Below are 14,358 nucleotides of genomic sequence, written 5' to 3'. Positions count from 1 at the left end.
AGTTTTTGCACACAGCACACACAAATAAACACACACAATTGTTAATAAATAATTTATAATGTGTCCAGATAAACAGTATTTGTATTTTCAGGCCCACAGCAGATTTTGAAATTGTGGCGCCCCAATATGGCTGCAACCAAACTATGGTGGAGTTTGCTTTGTGTTGTTTTAATAAAAGTTTAACAGATCAGTTTCAGGAAATGACATTTTCTAAACCCACCACAAATGAATTAATGCACCAATTGTGAGTAAATATGTAAATCTGTTATATGAAGGGAGTTATCTTTTTACAAATGAACTCTTCATCTGTAGCAATGTTACTGCAATTATACATCATTGTATTTATATAGCTCCAAATTACAACAAATGTTATCTCCTTATGAACCAAATCAACTTTATGGTTGGATTTGAACAGGAGGGGTTGAGGCAGAGGTTGGGTGACAACCAAGGGTTTATTTTCTCCAATAATTAAAACAAACAGCTAACCAAACATTATTCAAATTAAACAAAACTTAGGCTCTCGGGTAGCATATGGTCCCTATAGCAGCCTCGTTCGAATGGGAACGGGGAGAGATGCAGCTCTCACCTTACTCCTTATGTCTCGTGATGTCTACTGATCACCCCTCTGGCTCTGGGCCCCACACCCTTGAGTGTGGGGTCCATGGGCCAGCTGTTTTTCGGTGACGGACGGCTGCATCCATGGACGGACGTAGGGGTGCCCCACAACCAGGACTCCGCGGCTTCCCCTCCCACTCTGCCTTCCATCCCATCCTCCATGGCAATCCCACCCCCCTTTCTGCGAACATACTCTGCCACCTGCATGGATCGCTGCCCTAAGAGAAAGACTTGATTTAGAAGTACATTCCTACTGTGCTTAACCTTTCTTGTTATCCTTCTCTCTCTCTCTCTCTCTCTCTCTCTCTTTCTCTCTCACACACTCCCTCCCTCATCCCTGTCCTGCATGTTATTCCCTAATCCATGACTTGATATGTTTTGTCCTACATGCCTTTGCACCTCTGTGTAATCCCACTGGAAGTTCCTATTGCACACCCAGCCATTCGTGGAGAGGGAATCTCTCATGGAACTGCCTCTCCCGAGGTTTCTTCCTTTTTTCCTTATTTATCAAGGTTTTCTCGGGAGTTTTTCCTCGTCTTCCATGAGAGCTTTTGGCTGGGTCGGGAATTGTCCTAATGTTGTGGGTCTGTAAAGCCCTTTGAGACATTGTATGTGATATTGGGCTATACAAATAAACTTGACTTGACTTGACTTGAACTGCTGGCCTTTTATAGCTTGCCACCGACAATGAGACTCCCCTAGACCCATGCAGTAATTTGCACTTGGTCTCGCCCAGAACCTTAAAGAGTGCTTGTGTTCGGTGACTCTTTTGCCTGAACAACTTGGAGAGGAGACACAAGAGGTGAGTACACAAACCACATACATAAACACATCCTTTCACATCACACACACATCTAGCAATCATGAGCCAACTAATTGTGTCTGTCTATATCTGTCTATCCACCATCTCCAGCTGAGAGGGAACTGCAATACTTTCAATAAATGTATTGGCCTTTGTGTGTTCCTTTAACCAGATTATCAATTCTACTGTAAATGCTAGTAATGAACCTGACCTTCATTACAGACTGAGAATTGTAGGGTTATTGTGTCTGAAGATAAACTGTAGGACTGGGAGAACATGAAGGGTAGGAGCCATCATCTTTTATTTTCAGCATCCCCTCAGTTGGAAATGTGAGTCTGTCAATCGCAGTTTTAAAATCCTATTGCACATGTAGAGCTACAGGACAGAGGGTCTCCGTGTCTGATTTCTTGTGTGATGATGCTTTGATACAAGAAAAACTATGGCCATTGTAAAAAATAAGCCTTCAAATTTAGAATGGCAGTAACTGTTTTATATCATGTTTCATCAGATTGAAATGATCTGTTGACAAACATAGCACCCAGACTCACAATACAGCCACTTGAATTAAACTTCAATAAACTGAAACAGATGGATTCTTAAGCGTAAAGACCAAAAACAAACATTAAGAGTCAAATATGTTTATTATCAAAAACATGTCAGACTGAGCATTTTAGAGGACAAGCTCAACCATGAAACAGAGGGAGAGAAAGACACACACACACACAGAGGAGGGTGAAGGTTAGAGAGTTTGTACAAGCAACTAAATATCGGTTTGTCTTTGGATCTCGAAATAAAACCAAAGTATAAATAACTTAGACAAATAAGAAAATAAACCATTTAAATAAAGTGTGACGAAAACATGATGAAGCATGGAGCCAGTTTGTGGTTGATGTCTTGCCTTAACGCCTGCATTAAGAGAATGGAGACAAACAGAATCAACTTACATGGGAAACCGTTGAAATAAAGGCAGAGTGACACACCCGCTACATATTGATCCCATTTCCTCCCTCCTGCCATTTAGATCAATAAGAAATATTTGTCAAATATGACCAAGAGTTGAGCCATTTTCATTGAATTTGGTACATTCACTCTTGGTGAACGTCTACGTCTAATTCATGACTTTGGTAGAAAAACATCTCCGTCCATCTTCTAGCCTTCATGCAGACATTACTAAGTAATTACTTAATCATTCCTGATTTCCAAAAACATGTAGGAAATCCAATTCCAAAACTGCACTGCCTCCCACTTTCCATCCTCACAATGTACAAGATTATTTATATTAATTTCCTACCGATTGAATTTACCTGATTGTCTAAGTGAGACGACATTGACCAGTGCATCACATGTTTCAATACAATATTCCAAACTCTCTGCTAATTACCTGCTGGAGTCATGAAACATTTTGATCACGTTAGATTCTTAGTAATTCCTCACAATTTCCATTTGTTTTCACTTCCATCAAGGCCCAAATATCATCTTGGTTCCCAACCCACAATAAACAATGATGAGCACAAGGTACTTTAGGTTCTGTTTCCCCTCTCATCTAAACTCTCGGTGTAACATACAGACCAGAATCAGACCAAAACGATCCACCACACTGTTTTCCACATTCTCAAGTTAAGGGACCATGTGAGCTTTTCTCCCAAATCTGAGTACTGAGTTGAAATGCTTGAATATTACAGCTTGTCTTGACCCTTGCAGGCTCCAATATCAAAACTCCATTGATTTTATACCTCAAATTCAAATAATTTGGTTGTAAATTTGTCATCTTAGTCACCAACAGGAAGTAACCCCTTTGATGTCAGAGGTCACTTTCCATCTTCAACTATTTCACAAGAGCCTGTTTTGCTGTATGTTGCTCGCCGTGACTGATGAACTGATCTGACGTGTCCCCTGTTAAATGTGATATAATACGTTTTAAGAAAATAATTGTCTGATATGCGAATAATTAGTCTGAGCTCATATTACCATCAAACTCATCTTGTTTTTTTTTGTCATTTTCTTCACTCTGGATCAAGTCAAATCTTATTTTTTTTTTTAAATCTTATAAAAACACATGGGTATCAATGAACAAAACAACAAAAAAGGCTGTTTTCTTGGTTCAGTTAAGACTTATAACAATAAGTCAGACTGAGTAGAAGAAATGCCTCGAATGAACAAAAAATGTCTCAGTGATGATAATTATGATAACCGTTAAGTGCACTAAATATACAAGTACACTGGGAAATGACATAAGCACTAGTTGCATGATGTAAAAAACATGTATAGCCTAATAACAGCTGGAGCCAAATTCAATGTATTTAGCCCAGGCAGTGGATTTACTTAGTAAAAATAACAAATAACACAATGCAAAACAAAAACAACAAAAGTCCTGAAAACTTTTGTAAAGTAAAACTGAACTTAACATAATGCATGGCTGCTGTACTACTAGCTCTTAAAAAAGCTGAAAGATGCACAAAAATGTTTAGAAGTGGAGGCGAGAAGTAATATAAAAAGTAAACATCATGACTTTCACACAAACAAAACGATAAGATAACATGCCATTTCCTTACACTGTGCTGTAACATGAGGGGATAGGATTAAACTGTATTTATACGTTTACAGTGCTTTAAGGTTTGGTAATATCTGGGTGACTCAAAAGATGGATTCTTGGAAAACTCACAAATCTATTCTTTCCTGGACCTGTACCCTTCCATCAAGGTTCATCATCATGGGTTCATAACTCAAAACCAAATCTCCTGGGTGGAGGTGATCCTGAACTGAAGAAACATCCCGAATGACAAATCCCCTCAAATGTCAAAACATACAGCGGAGGTTGTGAGCTTGTGTCTGTTGTGTTGTCCATAGTGAAATGTGCTACATGCTGTGAAGAGCCTGGACTACTGAACAAAGCTAAATGAACTAGATATTTGTCCAAAATGTAGATACATTTGGCTTAATTATTACTTGAGATAGTTTTAATCACCCAGTCATTCCGGCCCTTTCAAAGCACTGTAAAGAGTCCTTACTAGGGACAATAAAGAACATTGGTGGGTTGGTGTTTGGATTCATGCATAAAAAAGCAACCTGGGAACAAAACTCACATAGTGCAAAACCCATTGGAAGACTATGGACTTTTGGAAAGACCCACCCACACCCCATCAGCCATAGTCTCCAGGCCCACTGAAAGCAGAGTTTGTTCATTGCAGTATTTGACTCCTCTATCCTGTCTGTGTAATCTGTGATTCTGTAAATATTTACTGGCTCTTGGGATTATATTACAGCAAGCACTTCTTAAACTTACAACCTGGTAAAACGATCCCCTCCACTCCCACCCATCCACCCCCATCCCATCCCCACCACCCAGCAAAGTGAACTTTGGTCTCAGAAAACAGCAGGTTTTAGGAAATGAGCTACTGCAGGTATAATAAGGGGCTAATGATGGCATGTTCACAAATGGAAACAATACAGGAGTGTTTCTTACAAACAGTCAACACCTCATTTCTGACATTCATTTCTCATTTCTCCGTTGGTAAACCTGACCAATAAGCCATGACCTAAACCAATCAGATCTTTTCACTCTCCCCATGAACCCTCTTCCTCTTCAACCCGTGTATCTAATCTGATTTCATCTTAATGGGTTTATATAAAATATACTTTTGGTACTTGGATCTTTCCCTGGCCATCAAATCATATTAGACCTGAGCAAATAGACATTTAGAGATGGTTACATGATGAGGAACGATTTAATTTTCACTCTATTTGTTCCATCTCTCGTGTCTATTAATGATTTATTTAACCTCTTAAACACTGAAAGACTTCATCTATTTAAACAATTTAAACTACTGTTTGCTCAGGTCTTTACTTCCTTTATCCCACTTTTAAATATAGTCATATATGAAATGTTGACAGAATGCTTGGCATATGAAAATATCAATATTCAATATCAAAGAAAGGGTGACATTTTTTTGCTCAAGTGAATTGTATTGAAAGTGGATGGACTGCCACCCCGGCCTTCTCTTTCGCCTCCTGCTCCTACTCCCGCTCCTTCTCTTCGTCCTCCTCAGCGCATCTTGTGTTCCATGTCAGCGTTGGCCATGTTTGAGCCAGGGCTGGGGTCCTGCTGTCGTCTGGACTGGGGAGAGAGAGGGATGGAGGGATGAAAGAGGAGAGGAAATGAAAACAGAGCAAGAATAATAGAGATGAGAAGACAGAAAAAGGGATGAAAGACAAAGTGACAATAAATTAAGTACAGATTTCCAATACTAGCAGTACACTGTGATGCCATAAGTCAAGTAAAACAAGTATTTATCTTTCTACTTTATCCTCCCGCAAGGCATGTGACTAACTAATTAAGACATTGTAATGAACTAATAATTAATATACTTGTAACTAAGAAGACTTCCCAGTGAAAATAACTTAACTGGTAAGTGTATTTACAAAGTTCTCCACAAGAGGGAGCCAAACAGCTTTACAACGACTTCAGGCTGCTGTTTATACACTTTAATGATGTTGGTATTTTAGTCCAGGTAGGTGGCAGACAGACAGACATAAAGTGGCAGGCAGGCATGCAGGCTGCTTGACACAGATACACACACAGACACACACACACACACATACACACGTGGTATGACAAGACTTTTAAATATATTTCACGACAGTGTCGTGTGTCTGTGTGTGTGTTGGTCGGTAAAGTGAGAGTGCCGAGCAGACAGAAATGCAGACAGACAGATAGTAAAGGGGCTGCTTAGATGGAGTGGCATGCACTTTATGTCATCTCAGTGACTCACCATAATAGCAACATACACGCTCACACTCACACACACGTCATGTTACCGTTTTGACTCCTCACAGCCAGACTGACTCCAGTAACTGTCTGTCACCTCTTTAAAGATTTCTGTTACTTTAATGATCGACATCATCAAATATTCATGTGTGGCTCCTTTATAATCATTTGATGTTGGTTCAAAGAGCAGTGACGATGAATGTGCCCCCAGCAACTCAACTCTAAGAACACTATCTGTGCTTGTTGCTGCGTCTATGTCTGAGAGTTTATTTCAATCCTGTCTAACCTCTTTAGAACTTTGTCTTACTCCTGGTATTCCTAATCACATTTTTGCAGAGTCTTAATGCTGATGATGTTTGCCTGTGTGCTCTCACTTTGATCTTTCTTTCTTTCTTTCTTTTCTTTTCTATAAAAAAAAAACGATGTGGGATTTATTTCCTCCACCATGGAGTTCTTCTGTGTCTGTTTGTTTGGGAGGATTACTCAAAAAAACTTCCTTATCTTTTTCAATATGTCCCAAAGTAAGAGGCCGATAAGCTATAGGTGCAAACTGGGAAAAATAGGAATAGGATAGCTAGGAAGATGCTGACTCAGCAGCATGCAGACATTGTCTATAGGTGGCGCTCTTATGTCTGATTACCCTTGACTGCTTCTTTACTGAAGCAGACACAAGAATGAATTACTTCTGTGTCACATTGTTACAAACAACAACACAAATCATCATTTCTTGACGATAGTACCATAGTCCAACACGTTATCCAACCAACATTAATGATTCGGAGAGTCTATTAATGCAGGTCTGTAAAATGTGTGAAAAGTAAACGCAGAAGGCTTTAAGTTGTGACCATATACGTGGTTAAACACAACCCAAAATGTAGCCGTTGCTTTGCCTTTGTGCCTTCAGTCGTGTTTGATTGTTGTTCTAGGTGGGAGTGGTGTTTGCTAATCGTACGGGCAGGAGAGCTTTGGCTATTGATCCACACACAGATGGAAGCCTGCCGTGCCACTGTAGGCTGCTTAACCACAACTCAATACTGGAGAAGTGTGAGTGAGTGTGTGTGTGTGTGTGTGTGTGTGTGTGTGTGTGTGTGTGTTTATGCATGTGTGTCTAAACCAAGGCAGGGCGTCTGATGGCGATCAATACTAATGATATATTAATGCTTTCAGTGCCAGCTCATCATTCACCACCTAATCTCTTTCTGCTGAGCACTTGAAGAAATGTGTGTGTGTGTGTGTGTGTGTCCATTTCTCCTCGCAATATTGCTTCCCTATCCATCATTATGACAGGTAAGTGCTGACCTTGAATGACTGGGATTTCAGTGCTTTTGGAGGAAAAATATTTTATCTGCTAAAATGACAAAGCTCCTGTAAGCAGCAGACACACACAGGCATCAAACTGTGTGTGTGCGGCTATAGAAAACACCGGAACCTTCAGTTTAAGCACAATCATAAAAAAGTTGATTGTTCTGTTCCTTTTTGTTTACTCATTATGATGAATGTTTATTATTATTTACTCTACCAGATGTGAAATCAAACCGCGATTATTTGGATTGTTAGAAAATTGATAAGTCTAGTTTGAGTGGAGGCTTTTATGCTTTAAATTATGTTCCAATCATTACTTATACATATTCCTTTAAAGAAATACATACATAGATTTAAATGATGTTCCAACTCGATTTCCTTTACATTCAGTTCCTTAAAAGAACAGATATTTACCAATTTCTCTATTTGATCCTTTGCTTTATTGTAAAGTAAGTGTGATTGAAGTACACTTTAACAGAGAGAGACAGAGAGACAGAGAGACAGAGAGAGACAAAGAGAAGGCGGTGGAGCGTTGACCACAGAAATGCAGAGGCTGAATCTGAGTAACTGCTTAGCTTTGCTTCAGTCACACCCAGTGTGCAACATAATGTCGTTTGTCATCATTTTGATCCTAAACCTGTTTCACTATAGTTTTAACAGCAGGCCATTTAAAGGAGGTGATGTACTTGATAGAGTTGGACATCTCTGGCTGAACCTGATGGGACCTGATGTGATTTCTAAGATAAACACTGAGGGTTCAAAATTCATATTGGAGCCTGATTGGTGCAATGCTGTGACAGTGTGGTATCAGCAGAGAAGTGTAAAGTTACCCCCATGTGCAATCAGAGAGCGTATTTAAGTGCCTTACAGCTCCGACGCCTGTGTACTGAGCTATTGATCAATCAGTGTTCTGTGTCTTCATCTTTGACGTAAGAAATTAGAGCAGGGAGGATTTTCAACGCTGCCGGATTAACCATCAATGACCTGAGGACCTCACTGAAGGAGAATTCTCCAAAGCGTGTTTTATTAGCAGATGTCCGTACTTATTAAGCAGCAAATGTGCTGGTAGTGACCTGCCCCTGACCCTAACCCTGGCAAAAATAGATTTGGATAGAAAATCTATGTCTCATCTATGTTAAGAGTCATTAACACGTGTTTGATAAAGCCAAAAAAAAGTTCAAAGAAATGTGGTATATAGAGCTTCGGCTCAGCATGATAAGACTAAAAATCGTGCTGCATTTCCGTGGCCTTTCACAGACTGTAGGGGGTTTGGAGGGGAGAGTGACGGCACTTATATTGATTTAGCTGAAGCCGGGGTTTTGTTTTTCTCCTGGAGCCTCAGGGAAGAAACATGAGATCAGTCATATGAAAGACGACCTTCATTTAATGCCTTTCTCACTCTCTCTCTCTGTCTGTCTGTCTGTCTTTCAGTTGTACCATTTCTCTGCTCTCTATTCTCTCCATGTGCTATATGCCGTGCCTGTACTTTTCCCTTTGTAGGACCATGTGTAGCAAAGCCGTGGTAGGTCTGCATGTAAAGCGCAAGTGTATGTATGTGTGTGCGTGTTCATTTCAAGTGCATGCACAGTCTTACACACACACACACACACACACACACACACACACAGATAGACATACATAAATGCATACAGGTGGGTACATACACACATACACACACACAGGGTGGTTTAGTGCATGACAGTATGATAGACAGTGAGAAGTGAAGACACAGACCATGTTCTTTTCTGCTGGCTGCCTGTCTGTGTGTGTCATCAGTCCCAGATTTTAGAAACCACGGGGTCCTAAAAAAATAAACAATTTTGGGTTTCATTCGCACGGCGTCAACTTAGCAAGAATGTCGCCGATCTCCCCAAAGCCTCGATGGGAAAGTGAGTCTCAAGTCAATACAAGTTACCACATAAAAAGCTACAGTATATTAATTTGTGAATCTGAATTGGTGTGTGTGTAAGACATCAAAATAAACACGACTATGTTGTGTGTTTCATTTAATTGGTTTTCATGTTTTCTATGCCACTGACCACCTTTCCCCTCTGAGGCTTTTGGGACACCTGGAAAAACTGAATCAGTCATTCAATAAATTCATTAATGTCAAATCAAATCAGTTATCAGACTAGATTTCACGTCACACTGATCATGCACTAAACCTACGGCTCAAACAGGAGAGAAATTATACATCAGATAAAAACAAGTAAAAACACGCAGCCACACTTCACATAACCTCAAGCAAAGGAGAGCAGAAAATGCACTGTGCAGCTGTAAACACACCTTACTGCCTGCCTGTGCACTTACTGACAAATGGGGATCAAGTTCGGCATATATTTGTTTAAAAATCAGTGACACAAAGCAACAAAATCTATAAGCAATTATGTGACCTCGAGACAGATTCCTTAATTGGATAACATCCAGTGTTACATTCATTTGGAAAGAGGGAGGCCAAGTTTGCAGAAAAGTTGGTCCTGGCACGTCCAATGTGGATGGGCGGAGCTTTACAGTAATAATGTAATAATGCAATGATCTGATCACAATGGAAGCAGAATGTATTTTTCAAATCCTGACATTGGATGCTTTTATCCAAATTGTGTGTCTGTTGCAGAGCAAGAAGTCTAAATTATTTGCAAATTGCCAAAGTCTCTGCTCACTAGTAAGGCGGCACAAGTAGGCAAGATGATGGGTGACTGACACACACACACCTATGCAACATTTGGTTGGGTAAATGTTGAAGGAGCGGCTCACTGGAATACTTTTGGTCAATTGAAAAACATCATATCTGCTCTAAAAGTCAATTTTCTGCACTGAAATCGGTTCCTGCATAAATCTCGAGCAAGAAAAATGGCTAAATTGTCGTGTGGTCACACAATCAATAATTCATCAGCAGCTCTGAGAGGTGGCGAGTCATGTCTCTGTCCAAATCACTCCTCATAGTCCAAAAAGTGCTCCAGGCTGAAGCTGTCTGGGTTAATTCATTACTGTTGTGAGGGACTGAGTTTTAGGCCGGTACAAGCACGAGTCTGGTGAGGACACTTGTTTGTCCCAGGCCCTCTCACCTCCAGATCCTCTCGGTGTGACCTGTCTCTGTCTTCAAAGTCTCTGGTCCTGCGTCGAGCCTCTTCGAATGCTGCCTGGGCCAACGCGTCCTCCTGCTGTGCACAAGAAGAGAAGAACACCCTTTTATTATCCCAGCTCTTGAGAAATTTCCTTTTCAAACACATGCACTTTACATTTCACGCAGTTTTTTCATAATAGATTTCACACAAATCATACACTGAAACTTTTTGCAACCCCTCCTACACACACATGCACCGGAGGGGGCACTGCAGGACAGCCAGCATCTGGGCACTGGCAAACTGGCAACTCTTCAGCTGCCAGCTGCCAGTCCAAGCTTTTTGGTCCACAGAGGACTGAAACTGGCTACCCTCTGGTCCCTATGGGGACTCGGCTCTAAGTGCCGTCCCAAGAGAGCGACAGTCAGTTTGTGTGTTTTCAGTCCTGTGTGCAGTAAGGATGCCGGGCCAGGCTGGTAATCTCAGAGTGTAAAGGACGACATTTAGCCACGGAAATAAACGGTGACATAAACTCTTTGTTGGCCCATAACTTTGCACTCTGTCCACTTGCATTCCTGACTACATTTTGTAGTGTGTGTGTTTTCATGTTGGGTTACGAGGTACAACTGAACATTGATCGTCCAATCACAGTTTAGTGAATTACTTGATAGTTACTAGTGATCCCAACCACCCTCTCCTCGGGCACAAGGACTTCCCAGTGTGTTTACCTGCGCCCTCTCTTCATCATACTCCAGGAAACCCATCCCATCCAGCCTCTGTAGGTCAATCCAGCCTCTCCAGATCACACACACTCCATTCAGGATCATAGGGGCCTTTAAATGCACCTGGAGAGAGAGAGAGAGAGAGAGAGAGAGAGATTTTTCATCACCTACTGCCAGTTTATCACAGTGCAGTTCCACATCAAACATTTCTAAACATGAAGAACACATTTCAAAGGTTGCGTGGCCTTGGAAGAGGTATGTGCTCTGTGAGTTTCTCATTGATCCTACTGGAGGGTTTCTTGTCGTCTTTGGCGATCCTTTCCTGTTTTCCCAAGACTATGAGCCAAACATGTGGCAGCAGCAGCAGCTTAATATAGACTGAAGTTTAATACAAATGTAGAATTCCCAAGTCAGAAGGCATCAGTTGTTTATCCGGAATAATGAAAAGCTCTGTGTTTGGGACATAGAGGCGTCTCCTGTTCTAACTGCTCTGAAAGACAAAACCACAAACTACGTCAAAACCTCTGCAGCACAAAACAGTGTTACACTGGTAAATCACACACACTTTCCATGTGATTCTGCCTTTGTGAATGCTTGCCAATGCAGCCTGTCAGGTGTGTATCAGGTGTAAAAATAAGCATTTGAATTGGACCGAGATTGAAAAGTCATGAGCCTATAAACATAACACTGTGCTACATTAGTCAATCAACACATTCAGGAAACACATATGTGCATGCCTGTGTGTCTGTACTTTCTTGACCTTGTGCAGCCGTTATTTTGTCTATCCTTGAATGAGACAGCGAGGCAGACTGACGGACACACACGCTGTCTCTCCCCCATAAATAAGCTCCGTCTGCAGCTTCAGACAGTCAGACGGACGGACAGAGCAGCGGCAGGCTTTGTCTCCTTCTGCATTCCTGAGTGTGTTATATGATTGTGGCTCCATGCCAGGACGCCAGCAGTACAACCGCCACATATACTGTACGTGTGTGTGTTGGCATGAAGTGAGGACGTGTGGATGTCTGTAGGCGACATCACACAGCCGTTTCCCTGTTTAGATTCCTCAGTGTGTCTCAGCTGCTGTAGGTCACCTCAAGATGTGGCCACAAAAATATTTTGACAGGTGAAGAGTTTGACACAACATGAAGAGTGAAGCTGAGTTCTTCTCCTGATGTCACTTTAAATACCACTGAAGCTTATAGGAGGAAGAAATAAAGAAGTTTACACGCTCCTCCCAAACTAACAGTGATGCATTTTAACATACAATACAACCAAGTTAGTATCACTGTCACTGTCACAACTGCAACAGCTTCAGCCAAACCTCATGACAGACAGGTACACCATACATGTGCAAACCAATGCTGAGAGTCAGACAGGCCAGAGTGATGCTGTTAATGTGGGACAGAATCCCTTACTGATGAGGCTTTATGTGCTGTCATATTGCAAAATACACACCTGGGAGAGACAGAGAGACGGAGAGAGAGAGAGACAGAGAAAGAGAGAGAGAGAGCGACAGACAGGCAGACAGACAGAGAGAGAGAGAGAGAGAGAGAGAGAGAGAGAGAGAGAGAGAGAGAGAGAGAGATGGGTGCAGTAAATGGAAGGATTGCGGTGATGCAAACTGGATTTACGCTGTGTTTAGTGAAAACGCCCCAGAATGTATTTTTCCCTGTAAAATAAATACAGGAAACAGAATGAATGTGATATTTTTATCTGAGTAAATAACTAAATAACATTTAGGAATAAATGATCAAGATCAAACTCCCACACACACACACACAACTAGTCTTTTCTATGTGACACAGCGAAGCTCCACGTTCCTGCATTTTTCCTCGGGCTATTTCTGGACGGCCTCTCACAGGGACCTCTTTTACCACAGCTACCCACACTGCACCAGGGCTGCTGGGGAGACCGCACCCTGAGAGACTGGGGGGGTTTGTGCTTAGTGCTCAGTGTGTGTGTGTGTGTGTATGTGCAAGAGATGACTTCCACATCTGTGGAGCTGCACGGTGCTTTTAAAGGAAACTTCATTTGGCCTGACAAGGAAAATGTGTGTGTGTGTGTGTGAGTGAGAGAGAGAGAAAGAGAGAGAGGGGGCGGGGGGATATGTAGAAACGGCCCAACCACAGACTTCCTCTGAGAGAGAACCATGTCAACCCCCACATCCATTTACTGACACGCACGCGTGCACACACACACACACACACACACACACACACACACACACACACACACACAAAATGGCGTACTTTAAGAAGAAAGGGAACAGAGTGAATGCTGTGGAAATTCAGACTCGGGGCGCGTTTTTGTAACTCTTCTTCTTCTTCTTTCAAGTAAAAGCAGATGAGGTATGCGTCGCTCGACTCAATATGAGACACATTTGAATTTACCTACACACACACCTGGCTCAGGGTTGCTCAGTCTTACCAGATCTCACAGTGAAAGTCAGTCAAAAAGCCCAAAGGAGGCAACTTGCTCTCCAAAAGAAGACAGAAATAAATAAAATGAATATAAAATTAAGTCATTACTACACAAGGAAAGAGGTTATAACTGACCAACCAAATAAATACATCGAAACTATATTGTTGGCCCTTTTTTATCTTTGCAAAAATGTCTAATTTCATTAAATAGGCGTCAAATCTAAAGATACTGCACAAAATGTACCAACTTGCTACCAAAACAGAGCCTTAAAGAGACAGCTACCTCAATCAACCTGTTTTCACTCTGTGTGCACAGCATCGCCACAGCGAGGGAGAGTAGCAATCAACAATGCGTCAACACAGATTTACAAAGGCGACACGTTGTTGTTAGCCAGTTGCTTCAGAATGTACACATGCAGTGGCTTCTCCACGTATGTGATATGTAACATTACATCATTCAAGTACGTGTATGGGCATCACATTTCGTAGACAGACATGTTGGGGGTATTCTATAGTGACGCAGATGTAGAGAGACGCGTAGGCTCAGTTTGGCACAAGACTTCTCATTCATCCTGAGATCAACCTTCAGGTCAGCACAACACACCGATACAGGATAGGTGCTCATATACACACTTCCGACACTAAAGGGACAGAGAGAAATACATAAACA

At 41.5% G+C, this 14,358-nt stretch overlaps 1 protein-coding gene across 4 annotated transcripts in view; it reads right to left on the bottom strand.

The window, feature by feature from the left end:
• Positions 1-2,039: 2,039 nt before the first annotated feature.
• Positions 2,040-14,358, bottom strand: part of cbfb (core-binding factor subunit beta) — a 26,297-nt gene continuing 13,978 nt past the window's right edge. Inside the window, exons 4-7 of one of the 4 annotated variants that reach the window (XM_076142115.1) lie at positions 11,275-11,391; positions 10,550-10,645; positions 9,219-9,286; positions 2,040-5,531 (exon numbers count right to left, since the gene is read on the bottom strand). In XM_076142115.1, coding sequence (XP_075998230.1) covers positions 9,257-9,286; positions 10,550-10,645; positions 11,275-11,391 — 243 coding nt within the window. In that variant the 3' untranslated portion in view covers positions 2,040-5,531; positions 9,219-9,256. The remainder of the gene's footprint in view (positions 5,532-9,218; positions 9,287-10,549; positions 10,646-11,274; positions 11,392-14,358) is intronic. The other 3 variants (XM_076142116.1, XM_076142113.1, XM_076142114.1) reach the window with 3 other exon arrangements.

Source organism: Genypterus blacodes, unplaced genomic scaffold (genome assembly GCF_046128005.1).
Source record: "Genypterus blacodes isolate CSIRO-AG114 ecotype Tasmania unplaced genomic scaffold, CSIRO-AGI_Gbla_v1 ptg000021l_1, whole genome shotgun sequence".
Lineage (NCBI taxonomy): Eukaryota > Metazoa > Chordata > Actinopteri > Ophidiiformes > Ophidiidae > Genypterus > Genypterus blacodes.
Note: the sequence above shows the minus strand (reverse complement) of the source record. Positions and strands in the feature narration are given on the sequence as shown.